The 19106-nt window shown below is 42.7% G+C and overlaps 1 protein-coding gene across 5 annotated transcripts; it reads right to left on the bottom strand.

Annotated features, from left to right (window-relative positions):
• Positions 1 to 297: 297 nt before the first annotated feature.
• LOC106581971 (transcription factor Dp-1-like) lies at positions 298 to 18963 on the bottom strand. 5 transcript variants are annotated; one of them, XM_014164571.3, is made up of 13 exons: positions 18880 to 18963; positions 17940 to 18016; positions 16877 to 16955; positions 16672 to 16738; positions 16189 to 16292; positions 9145 to 9266; positions 8895 to 9060; positions 6708 to 6854; positions 4763 to 4831; positions 3968 to 4119; positions 1812 to 1978; positions 1539 to 1620; positions 298 to 1426 (listed from the first exon to the last, which is right to left on the bottom strand). In XM_014164571.3, the coding sequence occupies exons 2-13, from the start codon at positions 17984 to 17986 to the stop codon at positions 1288 to 1290; spliced, it is 1341 nt and encodes a 446-aa protein (XP_014020046.1). In that variant the 5' UTR covers positions 17987 to 18016; positions 18880 to 18963; the 3' UTR covers positions 298 to 1287. The 5 variants fall into 5 exon arrangements, with proteins under 5 accessions (XP_014020046.1, XP_014020047.1, XP_014020045.1 ...); XM_014164572.3 differs by lacking the exon at positions 18880 to 18963 and adding an exon at positions 18719 to 18873; XM_014164570.3 differs by lacking the exon at positions 17940 to 18016 and having other exon boundaries at positions 18880 to 18933.
• Positions 18964 to 19106: the final 143 nt, after the last annotated feature.

The raw sequence follows: 19106 nt of genomic DNA, 5'->3' as shown, positions 1-19106 counted from the left end.
GCACTATGGTGGTCTGCTTAAAACATGTTGGTATTACAGATTCAGACAGGGAGAGGTTGAAAATGTCAGTGAAGACACTTACCATTCAGCTCAGGATAGTCACCCTAGGCACCATTATCATAACGCAGTCAATTAAACCGCAAGTCAATTCGCACAGATTTCCCATTGGATTTCATGTTTGACACATTTGAGGTTTTACAGTCCCAGTTCAGCTATTGAAGCCAATTGAGAAAATACCATCCAACTGCTTTTCAGATTAGAAGTTATAAAACCGCACAAACGCTCACTGAAGTCAACTTGTTAAAACATTCTCTATATTTAATTTCCAAACTTATATTAGATTACAGAAAAGGTATCTTGGAAGAATCAGTACATGGGTTGTTCAGTTTGAAAAAGGAGATCGTCGAAGTGAGTCCATAGAGACCTACACAACCCACATATTTGATACATCGATCGTGTATCATTCCTTCCGCCACTGACCTGTAAAGGATGCTATAAACTACAATCTTCACAGGATCCGTTTACATTTCACAAACAAAGCTTAACATTTTCCTATAGTTAGCGTGGGTAGGAGTTATTTTCCTCGCTGGTGCCGGTCATTTGTAAACACTACCACGGTGTGACAGGGTGGTTTGAGGGATTGAGTCGCTGCTAAAACGCTCCAAAAACAAAAAACAAACAAGGACCAAAAAAGCAGCTGCCTACAGAACTGTGGGGAGCAGATACAAATTCCCTGCTTGAAATCAATGCCACAAATAGCAGGGGAGGTGTAACAAAATAGTGTCCACACTTTCAAAAGGGCAGTCGTAATCTTTCTTAGGGCATTGTTGCAACTAAATCAGCCATTTTGGATCCAGTGAATGTCTCTGAGCCAGCAGTCTGGTGCAGTTACACTGGCAGCCATCTTGAAACAGTGGTTCACCATTGAGTCTCTCCAATGTAATTAAAACATAATAAAGGTAACTATTTCACACACAAGGAACACTATACATTCTCCAACAGCAATGAGTTGTCTGGAAGATTTTTTTGTTGCTTTATTCTCGAGTGGGATGGCTTGCCAAGAAGAGGGTGATAATACACAGAAAGGACGCAGCACAGTGCCAAAGCCATAAACTACACTTCCCAGAGAGCCATTGGCTATCATGTGATTCAGGACCCCGCTCTGAGAAGAGGGTTGCACAGCCTCCATACTCAAACATTCTTCAACGCCCTTGAGAAAAAGCGATACAGAGAGAGATGCAGAGACAGACTGCTTGTTGGAGGAGAAATGCATGGAGTGGCAGGAGGTTAATCTTCATCGTCATTCTCATCATAGTCATCCTCCTCGTCATCATCCCCCATGTACGACACAGGGGTCTCAACACGGGAGCCGCTGTAGTGAGAGTCATTAGAGCTGGAGGCCAGGGGACCATCTGCACCACTGTCACTACAGAGAGAGAGAGATACAGAGGGAGAGGAAGAGTTACCATATTTCTATGTGAACGTGCTATAGAACACCCTGACTAGGGCAACAGTAGAGGAGAGAGAGAGACACTCACCTGCCCTGGCCGTGATGGCGCCCCCCGTTGGTGGAGGATCCTCCAGTGATGTAGACGTTACTGATGGGGCCCTGGGCCATCTCTGTGTGAGACAGTAGTACACACGTTCACATATATACCTTAAACAGAACCAGACAGGACCAATGTACCCCAAATTAGCAACATGTTTGAGTATTTCATGCCCAATTCATCTCACTTACTTTGATAAGGATTGTGTGTAGCTCAATGACTTGACCTATGACTGAAATTTAAGCATGCACTATGAACCCTGACCTGTGACGTAGGGCTCCAGGGCTTTGGGCACCAGGCTGCGTGCCACCTTCAGGTCCTCCGGGGAACACTTGCCCACCTCCAGGCCACAGGCCATGCCCATACGCTTCAGCACCTCAATGTCGTCGTGGATCTCAAACATGCTGTCAAAGTTGAACAGGTACTCAAACCTGAAGAGAAGGAAAGTAAAGAGGTGAATATAATGGCATGGTTAGAACATGAATGAAAACATTCCATCCTGGAAAAACTTGAGCGGGGTGTTGCCATTGCCTCAAAACGATACTTTATTGGGGGGCGGCAGGTAGCCTAGCGTTTAGGAGCACTGGCGCAGTAACCGAGAGGTAGCTGGTTCGAATCCCTGAGCTGACTAGGTGAAAAATCTGTCAATGTGCCCTTGAGTAAGGCACTTAACGCTAATTGCTCCTCTAAGTCACATTGGATAAGAGTCTGATAAATGACATTTTAAATGGTCCATTTACATAAATTAATTTGGTGAAAATTCTGTGGGACAAAATTGTCTACATGAATTAAGTTGATGATCAATTTACACAGACACTCAAATATACTGCTCCAAAAAATAAAGGGAACACTTAAACAACACATCCTAGATCTGAATGAAAGAAATAATCTTATTAAATACTTTTTACTTTACATAGATGAATGTGCTGACAACATAATCACACAAAAATAATCAATGGAAATCCAATTTATCAACCCATGGAGGTCTGGAGTTGGAGTCACACCCAACATTAAAGTGGAAAACCACACTACAGGCTGATCCAACTTGGATGTAATGTCCTTAAAACAAGTCAAAATGAGGCTCAGTAGTGTGTGTGGCCTCCACGTGCCTGTATGACCTCCCTACAACGCCTGGGCATGCTCCTGATGAGGTGGCGGATGGTCTCCTGAGGGATCTCCTCCCAGACCTGGACTAAAGCATCCGCCAACTCCTGGACAGTCTGTGGTGCAACATGTCGTTGGTGGATGGAGCGAGACATGATGTCGCAGATGTGCTCATTTGGATTCAGGTCTGGGGAACGGGCGGGCCAGTCCATAGCATCAATGCCTTCCTCTTGCAGGAACTGCTGACACACTCCAGCCACATGAGGTCTAGCATTGTCTTGCATTAGGAGGAACCCAGGGCTAACCGCACCAGCATATGGTCTCACAAGGGGTCTGAGGATCTCATCCCAGTACCTAATGGCAGTCAGGCTACCTCTGGCGAGCACATGGAGGGCTGTGCGGCCCCCCCAAAAAATGCCACCCCACACCATGACGGACCCACCGCCAAACCGGTCATGCTGGAGGATGTTGCAGGCAGCAGAACGTTCTCCACGGCGTCTCCAGACTCTGTCATGTCTGTCACATGTGCTCAGTGTGAACCTGCTTTCATCTGTGAAGAGCCCAGGGCGCCAGTGGCGAATTTGCCAATCTTGGTGTTCTCTGGCAAATGCCAAACGTCCTGCACGGTGTTGGGCTGTAAGCACAACCCCCACCTGTGGGCATCAGGCCCTCATACCACCCTCATGGAGTCTGTTTCTGACCGTTTGAGCAGACACATGCACATTTGTGGCCTGCTGGAGGTCATTTTGCAGGGCTCTGGCAGTGCTTCTCCTGCTCCTCCTTGCACAAAGGCGGAGGTAGCGGTCCTGCTGCTGGGTTGTTGCCCTCCTATGGCCTCCTCCACGTCTCCTGATGTACTGGCCTGTCTCCTGGTAGCGCCTCCATGCTCTGGACACTACGCTGACAGACACAGCAAACCTTCTTGCCACAGCTCGCATTGATGTGCCATCCTGGATGAGCTGCACTACCTGAGACACTTGTGTGGGTTGTAGACTCCGTCTCATGCTACCACTAGAGTGAAACCACCGCCAGCATTCAAAAGTGACCAAAACATCAGCCAGGAAGCATAGGAACTGAGAAGTGGTCTGTGGTCCCACCTGCAGAACCACTCCTTTATTGGGGGTGTCTTGCTAATTGCCTATAATTTCCACCTGTTGTCTATTCCATTTGCACAACAGCATGTGAAATGTATTGTCAATCAGTGTTGCTTCCTAAGTGGACAGTTTGATTTCACAGAAGTGTGATTGACTTGGAGTTACATTGTGTTGTTTAAGTGTTCCCTTTATTTTTTTGAGCAGTGTATAACAGTCACTCACTTGTCGTTGGAGATGCTACAGTCGATGACAGTCTTCTTGCTAGTGTTGACAATGATGAAGGGGAGGTGGATGAGAGAGTTGGGGGGTGGAGGTCTGTTTGTCTGCTGTTCCGTCTGTCGGTTCCGCTGCACCAGGTTCTTAAAGGCTATTTGCTACAGGAGGGGATCATGGAGAGAACATTAGAACAATGTTAAAGTGCCAATCAGCAGTTGAAACAAAGCATTGTCACCACCACTGTTGTTTCGGTAGAAAGCTGAGGGATGGGGCTCGAGAAATATATCAACTCACATTCAGACAAAGCTATGGATGCATGGACATGATATCAAAATTAGTTTTTTAACCAGTAAAACAGGCTTATATTTGGGATTCTGATGGGGTACGGTAGTTCAGCTACGCTATTGGGGCATTTCTAAGTTATATTCTTAAAGAATCAATAGGTACATATTAATTTAAGTCTAAAAATGTATGTAGCAACTGCTGATTTCCCCTTTAAGACAACCTATGGTCTTGTATATGCTTTCCTTTATCGGTGATTGTATTGTTGTCGATGAGGCAAGCTAGTCCTGTAACAGGAGGGAAGCTAGTCCTGTAACAGGAGGGAAGCTAGTCCTGTAACAGGAGGGAAGCTAGTCCTGTAACAGGAGGGAAGCTAGTCCTGTAACAGGAGGGAAGCTAGTCCTGTAACAGGAGGGAAGCTAGTCCTGTAACAGGAGGGAAGCTAGTCCTGTAACAGGAGGGAAGCTAGTCCTGTAACAGGAGGGAAGCTAGTCCTGTAACAGGAGGGAAGCTGATCACCTGTAATATGAGCTCTTGGAGTTGTGACTGCTTCTGCTTGATTCTCTCCAGTCGCCTTTGTCTCTCCACCTACAGAGGAAGAGCAGAACACAGCCAGGGTGTGAGAGCGTAAAAGAAAAGAGGGAGTGAGGGAGAAGAGAGTTCCTGGTGTACCAGGTGTGTGTGTGTGTGTGTGTGTACACACAGTGGCTTCGGAAAGTACTCAGACCCCTTGACTTATTCCACATTTTGTTACGTTACAGCCATATTCTAAAATTGATGAAATATTTTTTTCCCCCCCTCAAGCTACACACAATACCCCATAATGACAAAGAAAAAAAAAAATGGTTTAGACATTTTTGCTAATTTATATTAAAAAAAATTAACTGAAATATTACATTTGCATAAGTATTCAGACCCTTTACTCGGTATTTAGTTTTAGCACGTTTGGCAGCGATTACAGTATTGAGTTACAGCATCGCGTCTTCCTCATCCAACCCGACAGAGCTTGAGAGGATCTGCAGAGAACAGGAGAAACTCCCTAAATACAGGTTTGCCAAGCTTGTAGCATCAAACCCAAGAAGAGGGGTGGCAGGTTGCCTAGTGGTTAGAGCGTTGGGCCAGTAACCAAAAGGTTGCTGGATCGAATCCCTGAGCTGACAATGAAATAACCTGTTGTTCTGCCCTGAACAAGGCAGTTAACTCACTGTTCCCTGGTAGGCCTTCATTGTAAATAAGACTGTTAAGTAACAAAATGTGGAAAAAGTTAACGGGTCTGAATACTTTCTGAATGCACTGTGCATATACACTGAACAAAAATAAAAACGCAACATGCAATTAAAAAGATTTTACTGAGTTACAGTTCATAAGGAAATCAATCCATTTAAATAAATAAATTAGACCCTAATCTATGGATTTCACATGACTGGGAATACAGGTATGCATCTTTTTGTCACATAATAAAAAGGTAGGGGAGTGGATCAGAAAACTAGTCAGTATCTGGTGTGACCACCATTTGCCTCATACAGCATGACACGTCCTTCGCATACAGTTGATCAGGCTGCTGAGTGTGGCCTGTAAAATGTTGTGCAAAGCTGCTGGATATTGACGGGAACTGGAACACGCTGTCGTACAAGTCAATCCAGAGCATTCCAAACATGCTCAATGGGTGACATGTCTGGTGAGTATGCAGGCCACAGAAGAACTGGGACATTTTCAGCTTCCAGAAATTACGTTCAGATCTTTGCGACATGGAGCTGTGCATTATCATGCTGAAACATGAGGTGATGGCGGCAGATGAATGGCATGACAATTGGCCTCAGGATCTCATCACTGTATCTTTGTGCATTCAAATCGCCATCGATAAAATGCAATTGTGTTTGTTGTCCGTAGCTTATGCCTGCCCATACTATAAACTCAACGCTACCATGGGGCACTCTGTTCACAACGTTGACATCAGCAAACAGCTCTCCCACACAACGCCATACACGTGGTCTGCGGTTGTAAGGCCGGTTGGACGTACTGCCAAATTCTCTAAAACAAAATTTGAGGCGGCTTATTGTAGAGAAACGAACATTCAATTCTCTGGCAACGGCTCTGCATATTCCTGCAATCAGCATGCCAAATGCACACTCTCTCAAAACTTGAGACCTCTGCGGCATTATGTTGTGTGACAACTGCACATTTAAGAGTGGGCTTTTATTGTCCCCAGCACAAGGTGCCCCTGTGTAATGATCATGCTGTTTAATCAGCTTCTTGATATGCCACAACTATCAGGTGGATGGATTATTTTGGCAAATGAGAAATACTCACTAGCAGGGATGTACAATTTGTAAACAACATTTGAGAAATAAGCTTTTTGTGTGTATGGAAAATTTGGGGGATATTTATTTCAGCTCGTGAATTATGGGACCAACACTTTACATGTTTAGTTTATATTTTTGTTCAGTGTATATATTAGACTTACCTCTAGGTTCTGGCATTCCTGGGCCGAGTTTGTGGGCAGACCGATCCACTTGATCTCTTTCTTCTCTTTAGAGATTATGTTCATGGCCATGAGCACATTGAGCGCGTCATACACACGCCTACGGATGTTCTTCTGGTCATACACATGCTACAAGGAGAGGGGGAAGGGGTTAATCTCTGACTTGGGTTTGGTGTCATAATGATCATGTGGATTTGTCATAATGAAACCAGTGTGCTAAAGCCTAATTTACTACTTCCGTTTCCGCATGAGCGAAATATCAAAACATCCACTTCAGTCCGCACTCCGAAATCTCTTTCGGACTTTACAAAGAGGTGGATGAAGCGGAACACTGAGGATGGCAGCTGATGTTCAAAGTCCGACCACCAAAAGCAAAAGTAGCAGACATAAATTAGGCTCGAGGAAGACCATGTCATAACTTCATTTCCTAAGTAGGTTTGTTGCGTCTGAAATTGTGATGTCATATAGAGATTTGTTTTGTCTAAGAGTAAGGCTGAAAAACGTGATGGATTGTCAGAGAGTGATGTCATAACGAGGAGTTCTGTCAGAGAGAATGTCAGAGGAGTTAAGAGTGATGCAACAACGGAGAATTCTGTCTGACAGTGTGATGGCATAATTAAGAATTCAGACAATGTCTGATGTCAGAGATTTATGTCTCAGAGAAAGTGAAGTTAACTTCTTATGGCTGGATGGCAGTATTGAGTAGCTTGGATGAATAAGGTGCCCAGAGTAAACTACCTGCTACTTAGGCCCAGAAGCTTAAGATATGCATATTATTAGTAGATTTGGATAGAAAACACTGAAGTTTCTAAAACTGTTTGAATGATGTCTGTGAGTATAACATAACTCATATGGCAGGCAAAAACCTGAGAAAAAATCCAACCAGGAAGTGGGAAATCTGAGGTTTGTAGTTTTTCAAGTCTTGGCCTATCCAATATACAGTGTCTGTGGGGTCATATTGCACTTCCTAAGGCTTCCACTAGAGGTCAGTCTTTAGAACCTTGTTTGAGGCTTCTACTGTGAAGTGGGGGACAATAAGAGCTGATTGAGTGAGGGGTCTGCCAGCAGGGCATGAGCTTCAGTCATGTGCGCGCCCGCGAGAGGTAGCTGAGTTCCATTGCATTTCTAAAGACAAAGGAATTCTCCGGTTGAAACCTTACTGAAGATTTATGATATAAACATCCTAAAGATTGATTCTATACATCGTTTGACATGTTTCTACGAACTGTAATGGAATTTTTTGAGTTTGTCTGGCCAGCGCTTCGCGAATTTGGATTTGTGAACTGAAGGCGCGAACAAAAAGAGGTAGTTGGACATAAAGGATGGACTTTATCGAACAAAACAAACATTTGTGGAACTGGGATTCCTGGGAGTGCATTCTGATGAAGATCAAAGGTAAGTGAATATTTATAATGCTATTTCTGACTTCTGTTGACTCCAACATGGCGGATATACGTATGGCTTGTTTTTGTGTCTGAGCGCCGTACTCAGATTATTGCATGGTGTGCTTTTTCAGTAAAGCTTTTTTGAAATCTGACACAGCGTTTGCATTAAGGAGAAGTTTATCTAAAGCTCCATGCATAACACTTGTATTTTCATCAACATTTATGATGAGTATTTCTGTAAATTGATGTGGCTCTCTGCAAAATCACCGGATGTTTTAGAAGCAAAACATTACTGAACGTAACGCGCCAATGTAAACAGATTTTTGGATATAAATATGAACTTTATCGAACAAAACATACATGTATTGTGTAACATGAAGTCCTATGAGTGTCATCTGATGAAGATCAAAGGTTAGTGATTAATTTTCAGCACTCTATTTCTGCTTTTTGTGACTCATCTCTTTGGCTGGAAAAATGGCTGTGTTTTTCTGTGACTAGTTGCTGACGTAACAATCGTTTGGTGTGCTTTCGCTGTAAAGCCTTTTTGAAATCGGACACTGTGGTGGGATTAACAACAACTTTATCTTCAAAATGGTGTAAAATATATGTATGTTTGAGGAATTTTAATTATGAGATTTCTGTTGTTTGAATTTGGCGACCTGCACTTTCACTGGCTGTTGTCATATCGATGCCGTTAATGGGATTCCAGCCATAAGAAGTTAGACTTCCCCAGCCTGTTTTGAGGAAGAGCCCTGTGCATTGTGCATACAGCTGCAAAACTCACAGAGTCATTGGGGGAGATGTGGTTGTCTGCAGCGCTGAACTCTGCCACCAGCTCGTCTGCCACCTCATTGTACGAGGTGACACCCTTCTTTTGCACCTTCTCACACACCTTCATGGAGAAATGCCTCAGGCCCTTGCCATTCTTCTCCCCCTTCTTACCACGCTTCCTGTGGACAAAGGTGGTTAAACACAGCTATATACACTTCTAGACTACACTGGCATATCACACAGAATAAATCAACTAAACTCACCCCGATGACCAAGGCGACGCGTCGGCCGGCTGGCTCTGTGTGAGGAACTGGGAGCTGGGGGTGTGAGGGCTGTTCACCAGTATGGCACTGGAAACACTGGGCCTCTGGGGCGTACCAATAACCTACAGTGGGGGGGGGGGGGGGGGGAGAAGAGCTCAACCATTTCAGTTTTAGAGTAAAGAATCTTTCAAATACAAAATAATTTGCTTTGCAGCAAGCTGTATAAATTTAATATATATATATATATATATATATATATATATATATATATATATATATATATATATATATATATATATATATATATAAAAACATACAAATACAACACACATCAATATGAACAGACCATCATAGTCATACATTATTGAAAAGGTTAGTGTAGGGTTGGGCAACATTACGATTGCATTGTCTATCAACGATGATTGACAGCCATCGTCAATGGTAACGACATTGTGATTAGGGCTGGCCCAATTACTCTATAACAGTGTAATCTTCATTCGGCCTGTCACCTAAAACCCTTACACATTTTTACAGATGCACAATTAGGAGCATGCCTGGTACGGCAACTGCACTGCCCACAACCGCAGGGCTCTCCAGAGGGTGGTGCGGTCTGCACAGCACATCACCGGGGGCAAACTACCTGCCCTCCAGGACACCTACAGCACCCGATGTCACAGGAAGGCCAAAAAGATCATCAAGGACAAGAAACACCCAAGCCACTGCCTGTTCACCCCGCTACCATCCAGAAGGCGAGGTCAGTACAGGTGCATCAAAGCTGGGACCGAGACTGAAAAATAGCTTCCATCTCAAGGCCATCAGACTGTTAAAAAGCAATCACTAACAGTGAGGCTACTGCCTTCAAACAGACTTGAAATCATTGGCCACTTCAATTAATGGATCATTAGTCACTTTAATAATGTTTAGAAATCTTGCATTACTCATCTCATATGTATATACTGTATTTTATACTATCTATTGCATCTTGCCTACGCTGCTTGTTTGCATCCATATATTTATATATTCCATTCCATTCCTTAGATGTGTGTGTATTAGGTAGTTGTGGAATTGTTTGATTACTTGTTCGATATTGCTGGACTGTCGGAACAAGAAGCACAAGCATTGCTGCACTCACAATAAATAACATATGATGAAAATAACCCCCTTAACCGTTTAAAATAAAATTACTAATGGGGACACCTGTTCTTTCAATCTATTTCTATGGCAGCACATGCAGAAGGAGAAAATGCGTCTTAATGTCACACATTTTGTAATTTCAACGGTTATTACAGTGATCACTGTCATTTGGCTGGACAATAACCGTTATCCAAAATGTCAGTCACAGCCCTAATCATGATGTGAAATACGATGGCTTAGTCCAGGGGTGTCAAACTCATTCCACGGAGGACCAAGTGTCTGAAGGTTATTTTTTCCTTTCAATTCCTTACTAATTAGTCACCTTAATTCATCAATTAAGTACAAGGGGAGGAGCTAAACCTGAAGACACTGGGCCATCCGTGGAATGAGTTTGATACCTGTGGTTTAGCCCATTTGATTTTGTTGCTCACACTCTGATAGCATATTCAAACATTTCTCTCCACCTGATGCCAAAATGTGTAGCATTGCCAGAAATGAACTTAAACTTAAATTTGTTCTCTCCGCTGTCAAGATAGGGATGTGGGTACGCAGACCAGCTAGCCACCGCTCAAACAGCGGTGTAAAGTATTTAAGTAAAATTACTTCAAACTACTACGCAAGTCATTTTTTGGAGTATCTGTATTAGAGGTCGACCGATTAATCGGAATGGCCGATTTCAAGTTCATAACAAATTGGTAATTGGTATTTTTGGCCACCGATTTGCCGATTTTTTTTTTTTATTATTATTATTTTTTACACCTTTAACTAGGCAAGTCAGATTAAGAACATATTCTTATTTTCAATGACGGCCTAGGAACGGGGGTTAACTGCCTTGTTCAGGGGGGGATTCGGGGATTCGTTTTTTGCAACCTTTTGGTTACTAGTCCAACGCGCTAACCACCTGCCTTACATTGCACTCCACAAGGAGCCTGCATGGCAGGCTGACTACCTGTTACGCGAGGGCAGCAAGAAGCCAAGGTAAGTTGCTAGCTAGCATTAAACTTAGTTTTTAATAAGATATCAATCTTAACATAATCACTAGTTAACTACACATGGTTGATGATATTACTAGTTTATCTAACGTGTCCTGCGTTGCATATAATCGATGCGGTGCCTGTTAATTTCTCATTGAATCACAGCCTACTTCGACAAACGGATGTTGATTTAACAAGTGCATTTGTGAAAAAAGCACTGTCGTTGCAATGTACCTAACCATAAACATCAATGCCTTTCTTTAAAACCAATACACAAGTATATATTTTTAAACCTGCATATTTAGTTAATATTGCCTGCTAACATGAAATTGTGTCACTAATCTTGCGTTCATTGCACGCAGTCAGGGTATATGCAACAGTTTGGGCCGCCTGGCTCGTTGCGAACTAATTTGCCAGAATTTTACGTAATTATGACATAACATTGAAGGTTGTGCAATGTAACAGGAATATTTAGACTTAGGGATGCCACCCGTTAGATAAAATACGGAACGGTTCCGTATTTCACTGAAAGGAAAAACGTTTTGTTTGAGATGATAGTTTCCGGATTCGACCATATTAATGACCTAAGGCTCGTATTTCTGTGTGTTTATTATATTATAATTAAGTCTATGATTTGATAGAGCAGTCTGACAGCGGTGGTAGGCAGCAGCAGGCTCGTAAGCATTCATTCAAACAGCACTTTTGTGCGTTTTGCCAGCAGCTCTTCGCTGTGCTTCAAGCTGTTTATGACTTCAAGCCGGGTGGGTATAATTTGTGTAACGTTCCAACAGGAATCTATTCCAAAAACTTTGTAAATAACAAGGTTGCCAAAAAACAACGCATACAAAGTTGTATAGCGGCAGAATAAGACAGGAATTTGTTCCAAAAAACGTAAAGTAAAAGGTTCCCAACCAACAACCATTACAAAGTAGCAACGCATACAAACCTAGCTAACTAGCTGCCGAATAGGCATCAACTCACCACGTAGCTTATTCTTAATGTTTGTCCATAGGCAACCAGAGTGAGGACAGACATTTTTCGGAATAAACGTGATGAGTGAAAAACGCAATGAAATAGACCGCAGGGAGCGGTATGCGTTGCTACTTTGTAATCGTTGTTGGTTGGCAACCTTTTACTTTACGTTTTTTGGAACAGATTCCTGTTGGAACGTTCCACAAATTATACCCACCCCTTCAAGCCTATCAACTCCTGAGATTAGGCTGGTGTAACCGATGTGAAATGGCTAGCTAGTTAGCGGGGTGCGCGCTAATAGCGTTTCAAACTTCAGTCGCTCTGAGACTTGGAGTAGTTGTTCCCCTTGCTCTGCATGGGTAACGCTGCTTCGAGGGTGGCTGTTGTCGATGTGTTCCTGGTTCGAGCCCGGGTAGGAGCGAGGAGAGGGATGGAAGCTATACTGTTACACTGGCAATACTAAAGTGCCTATAGGAACATCCAATAGTCAAAGGTATATGAAATACAAATCGTATAGAGAGAAATAGTCCTATAATTCCTATAATAACTACAACCTAAAACTTCTTACCTGGGAATATTGAAGACTCATGTTAAAAGGAACCACCAGCTTTCATATGTTCCCATGATCTGAACAAAGCCCTTAAACGTTAGCTTTCTTACATGGCACATATTGCATTCTTTCTTTCTTATCCAACACTTTGTTTTGTATTATTCTTTTTTTTTAACATGTTTCATTATTTATTTGAGGCTAAATTGATTTTATTGATGTATTATATTAAGTTAAAATAAGTGTTCATTCAGTATTGTTGTAATTGTCATTATTACAAATATATATATAAAAATAAAAAAATTAACCGGCCGATTAATCGGTATCGGCTTTTTTGGGTCCTCCAATAAATTGGTATCAGCGTTAAAATCATAATCGGTCGACCTCTAATCTGTACTTTACTATTTATATTTCTGACAACTTCTACTTCAATATATTCTTAATGAAAATATTGTACTTTTTACTCCATACATTTTCCCTGACAACCAAAAGTACTCGTTACATTTTCAATGCTTAGCAGGACAGGAAAACTGTCAAACTCACACTTAAAAAGAGAACACGTGAGCTGTGTTCCAATACTCATACTAACCATACTATTTGTGACGTAAATTGAGTATATAGTATGCTTATTGGTGATAGTATGGATACAGTTAGTATGCCAAAAGTTCCCGGATGTCGTACTACATTCGTCAAAATACAAAGTGTACCAGCAGGGGACACTATTTCCGTGCTTTTAGAGCCCATAATGCAATTCTGGAAATGGGTTTCAGATTTGAAGAAAATGGTGGAAAATATGCAGCCGAAGTCCAACGAGAGGATACAAATTCATCGCTTTAACTAAAAAAGGGAAAGGGTCGGAATACTTTCCAAATGCACTGTATATCCCGATGCCCTCAAAACAGCCTCAATTCGACAGGGCATGAACTACAAGGTGTTAAACTTTCCACAGGGATGCTTGCCAATGTTGACTCCAATGCTTCCCACAGTTATGTCAAGTAGGCTGGATGTCTTTTTGGTGGTGAACCATTGTTGATACACACAGGAAACTGTTGAGCGCGAAAAACTCAGCAGCATTGCAGTTCTTGACGCAAACCGGTGCACCTGGCACCTACTACCATACCCTGTTCAACGACACAAATCTTTGTTGCCATTCACCCACTGAATGGCACACACAATCCATGTCTCAAGCCTTAAATCCTTTAACCCGTCTCCTCCCCTTCATCTACACTGATTGAAGTTGATTTAGCAGGTGACATCAATAAGGGATCCTAGCCTTCACCTGGTCAGTATGTGTCATGGAAAGAGCAGGTGTTCCTAATGTTTTGGTGCGTATAGACAGTAGGTAAGTACATGAATACAAAAAGGTGTGTACAGCAGTGGTTATATAGGATGCTATGACTAGAATACAGTATATACAAATAAAGTAGGCAAAACCGTATGTAAACAAAGGGACCAGTGTTCATAGGGTTGCAATTTAAATGTGCAGGGCACTGGGTGGAGGCAGGCTAGGGATGACTAACTGATGGCCTGGAGATAGAAAAAAAAAACACTTGTCTCTCGGTCCCTGCTTTGATGGACCTCTACTGTCTCCGCGTTCTAGTTGGTAGCGGTGTGAACAGGCTGTGGTTGGGGGTCTCTGAGGTCCTTGATCTTCTTGGCCTTCCTGTGACACCAGGTGCTGTAGATGTCCTTGAGGGCAGGCAGTGTGCCCCCGATGATGCATGGGCTGATTGCACCACTCTCTGGAGAACACTTGGTTGCGTGCGGTGCATTTGCTCTACCAGGCAGTGATACAGCTAGACAGAATGCTCTCAATGGTACATATGTAGGAGTTTGTGAGGGTCTAAGGTGCCAAGCTGAATTTCTTCAGCCTCCTGAAGTTGAAGAGGCGGCAGTGTGAACCATTTCATGTACTCGGTGATGTGCACGCTGAGGAACTTGAAACGTTTGACCCTCTCCACTGCTGCCCCGTTGATGTGGAAGGGGGCGTGCTCTAGAGCTGGGCGATATGAAATCCATATCGCATCAATTTAAGAAATGTATCGCAATAACAATATAATTATATTATAAATTAATTTATAAACAATGTGCACCACAGTTTAAAATATTTTGTATAAACTATTACTTTGTTGATTGGACAAGTGATGGCTACAACCATCAATCACCCATATTAGCAAACTTATTTCTTTTTAAACTTCACGTCTCTAGTATAGGCTACTCAATGTAATTAACTTTAAAATCAGCAAAATTCATGCGATAAGCATCGATCATTTTCAGTTTATTGTCCAAGCTCTAGCGTGTGCTCTCCGCAGAATCCGATCAGCTTCTTTGTTTTGTTGCGGGAGAAGTTATTTTCCTGGCACAATTCCACCAGGGCTCTTGCCTCCTCCTTGCAGGCTGCTCATTGTTGGTAATCAGGCCTACCACTTGTGTCGCCAGCAAACTTGATGATCAAGATGGAGAGATGCATAGCCACGCAGTCATGGGTGAACAGGGAGTATAGGTGGGGGCTGAGCACGCACTCCTGTGGGTTTCCAGTGTTGAGGATCAGCGTGGGATGGTGTTGTTGCCCATCTTCACAACCTGGGGTCAGCCGGTCAGGAAGTCTAGGACCCAGTTGCACAGGAAGGAGTAAAGGGCCTTGTAGCAGTCCCGGAAGGGAGAGTAAAAATGGTCACGTGTGTAATTTCCCTCAGATTTAATTTATTAAAGTTGCCAGCTACAATAAATTCAGCCTCAAGATATGCGATTCCCAGTCTGCACAAAGTCCAGTTTAGTTCCTTGAGAGCCATCGCAGTGTCAGCTTGTATATCAATGTTTTATGGGTGGGTCTATCTCCCACAAGACCATAAGAAATGGAAAGAGCATTATGCAGCTGACTCATAATATACCAAGTGCCTGTGGTGGAGTGAGTCTTCTCTGAGGTGAAAGGTGAAAAGAACTTCCTGCTCAAATGAAGTACGGGAGGCAGGCCAGGTAAGTGATCTATTCCACTGTCTGCTGGCCACCCATCAGGTGATGCCTAAACTGATTCCCTCCATGTATATATTCTCATGTATGTAATGGGATGGTGTGTAATCCTGCTGACTGCAGAGGTTGATCAGCTTAAGCTCATCCCCGGTCACCTCACCAGGCTAATGGTTGGGGCTTAGAGACCATGAAGTATGTATGTGTGTGTGCTTGTCTATAAACTGATAGATTGTAGCTGTGAAGCACTTTGGCCAAGTGTATGCAAGTGGTGAGCTTGCAATTAAGCAGGTTGTGCTTGCAATGTCTGCGAGAGAAAATATCAACCTGTAATCTACCACAGTCTCAAAATAAAATACTTTATCATCAAGTATGTGGTTGTGATATGACTGTATTGCAGTATATTTCTGTCCATTCAGGTAAATAGTGAAGGTAGACAGACACACTCACCATGTGTGGAGCAATGTTGACATTGGAGAGCCCCAGTGTTTTGGGCAGTAGTTGTTTGGCCACAGGGATGGATGCAGGATGGACAGCAACCAGAGACAAGACACCTGGGAAGGAGCAGAGTAAACACTAGGGTCAAAAGGGTAATCTGGAACCGCTGTCAACAAAATGGCTGCCTCTTCATATCCAGTTCACTCAGGTAGATGTTTACAGAGAACAGGCAGGAGGCCCTATGGGATGCAGACTTACTGGCCCACGTAAGGGAAAACATTTATATGAGGGTACACAGATATTTAAAACACCTGCACTGTCTGATATGGAAACCCATAATAAGATGAGCAGAAAGTTGAGAGGGGAGTAAAATGAGACAAACTTCTGTGTAGTCTTATTGCCCCCTGCTGTTGAGTTGAGGACATATACAGTACATAGACAAGGATTGAATGGCACTGATCTGTATTCTGGAGCACAACACTGTGCTTTGCTCACCTTTACTAGGACTCAGATTCTGGTCAATGAAAACCTTCAGTTCTCCATTGGTTTCCATCAGACCAACCTGTGGGGAAGACACCATCAACATCACTCCAGTAAAATTTCAACAGCTGGTCTCTGTATTGACTCTCTCAAATGTCTGTAAGGGCCCCAGGACCAAGGTGGAAGAATACTGCATCTGGTTGTCTCTGATCAGACTCACATCTTTGGCCATCATCCTGTCGGAACAAAGTAAGGCTCTGTCTGAAGAAAGGGAAGCTCTGATGTCACCAACGAGTTCCCTGAAACAGAACAACCATGATACAGCAGGGGAGTGTGTAATGCAATGACTAGAGCTGGATTTTTTGCCATCTGTGCATAAAAGTACACACTGTGGAAACTACCCATTTAAAGTTGGCTTTAACCTGAATAATTCCAAGAATGCATTGGACAAAGCGGGACGACTTCGGCATGGGGAGAAATTGAGCAAAAAAAGATGAGCATAAATAAAACATTACCCAGGAAATTCCTCCCCTCCAGAGTTAGTTAGGCCTCGGGTGTCATGAGAATGTCACAGGTGAACTATTGCACATGTATACGAACTGCATATTGTACATGAAATGTTTGCAAAGGTAGGCAGTAGATTGCAATATTGATCAAAAATCAAGGCCGCTAGTATGCAAGTAATATATTGCACAAAAGCACTAGCTGGCTACCTCGCTATAGCCTGAACAAAAACATTGCTAGCCGACTAAATTGTCTTTGGAAAGCAATTTCGAATGCATATTTCAAAGTGATGAGTTCGATCACCTGTGATATCTATCAAACGTCCTCATTTTTATATTTCTGAAATCTTACCATAACTTTTATCATGCAAACTGTAAGGCCTAGTAGGTGTTGTTGACCACGTCCTAGACCCGAGATTCCCCACGAAGTTTACAAGCAGAGCAGAAATTGCTAGCCAGCTACAACAATGCACGATGTCTGGCTGGCTAATTACTTTTTATATGGGAATTTGTTTCTATCCAGCATTCTGCGATAGCTAACTCAAGGGGCAAACTGATGCTAACTAGCTAGCAAGCTACCTACCTAACGTTAGTGATATTACAGGCCAGCTAGTTTAGAGGCACATTTTGAGACTATTCCGAATGCAATTGACGATTGTGTAGCTATAAGAAAACTGATTCAAATATATCCTGCGTGCATTATAATAATAAAAGCCAACACATGCATTTGCAATAAGGAATTACCAAACAATTTAAAGGTTTAATTTGATATGCACTTACGAGTGCACTCTTTTCGTCTGCTTCTTCGACGGCTGTTTTGTTGGCATCGAGGACAGAGGAAGAGGAGGTCTAAATCCCTATCGCCAAACAGGAAACAAAACTATACGTCAAATGATCATGATTCTGAAATAATGAATTTAAACTTCTAATCAATTCAACACTCCACGCCTGAGATATGCCTACATGCATAGTTTGACCTTAACGAATTAGTTAGGCAGCTTTCTGGTCCATCATGTCTCAATCTCAAAATGGATGCTTTCCCAAATAACATCGCTAGCCACCTAGCTAATAACTATGAATTACATTAATAGCGCTCGGATGCCTCGGGCGTAAATGGTAAAAAAAGAACTAATGGTCTAGTTTGCTAGCTGTAATCTAGCTGTCGTACATGTAGTAAGTAATTGGTCGGTAGGCGAAGAATAGAAGGTTACTGTTAGTTAGCAAGCTAGGACAAAACTTTGCCTACTAACGTTATATTGTAGGAATAAATCTGCAACCATCAATGACAACGAAATATTTCATAAATATAAAACTTGACACTAACGTGCAAGAGAAAGTGACTAAGTTATATTAGTTATGACTGGCTAACTACAATAACGCGATTCATATTTTGATGGTCAGTTGGTGGGCTTAATAACCATAATGGATAGCTAGGTGTATCTAACCAGTCTTGCAATTCTAGCTGGTTGGGTAAATTAGCCAACGTTAGCAAACTGGCTGGTCAACGCACTAGTTAGCATTAGCAAGTGGTTAGCCAACTTGCTAACATAACAAGTTACCTCCAAGTTACAAAGCAGATAGCCTATCTTTTGAAGAGATCGCTAGATAGACAAATCATCCTTTCGAATGTCAAATATATAAATTCCCCCTTTCAATCGATAAACACCAAAGTCTATTGACTTTGCTAGCCGTTAGCTCGAGAGTCGCGTTCAGCTGTTACCTTCCACCGTCCTCGTCTGAAAACCAATCTTGGCGGTGTCTAACATCTGAAGCTCCGGATTGGATAGTTTCAATATGACGCAGGCAATCCATGCCGCTAAAGCCACACCTTTGGCGCGTTCTGATTGCTTCGCGCACTAGGACCTCCTATCCCGGGTTCTCCCATTGGTCTCCAGCTTTTCAGCGTTTCAGAAGCCTTTTCCGGGATTTAAAACTGAGTAAAAATAG

The sequence above is a fragment of the Salmo salar genome, chromosome 21 (genome assembly GCF_965601325.2).
Source record: "Salmo salar chromosome 21, fSalSal1, whole genome shotgun sequence".
Classification (NCBI taxonomy): domain Eukaryota; kingdom Metazoa; phylum Chordata; class Actinopteri; order Salmoniformes; family Salmonidae; genus Salmo; species Salmo salar.
Note: the sequence above shows the minus strand (reverse complement) of the source record. Positions and strands in the feature narration are given on the sequence as shown.

Coding starts and splice junctions, on each gene's coding strand:
- LOC106581971 (XM_014164571.3), bottom strand. CDS start 17,986: ATGCCAACAAAACAGCCGTCGAAGAAGCAGACGAAAAGAGTGCACTC. Junction 9,061..9,144: donor GCGTCGCCTTGGTCATCGGG/GTGAGTTTAGTT, acceptor CTTTGTCCACAG/GAAGCGTGGTAAGAAGGGGG. Junction 1,979..3,967: donor TGTAGCATCTCCAACGACAA/GTGAGTGACTGT, acceptor CCTTCTCTTCAG/GTTTGAGTACCTGTTCAACT.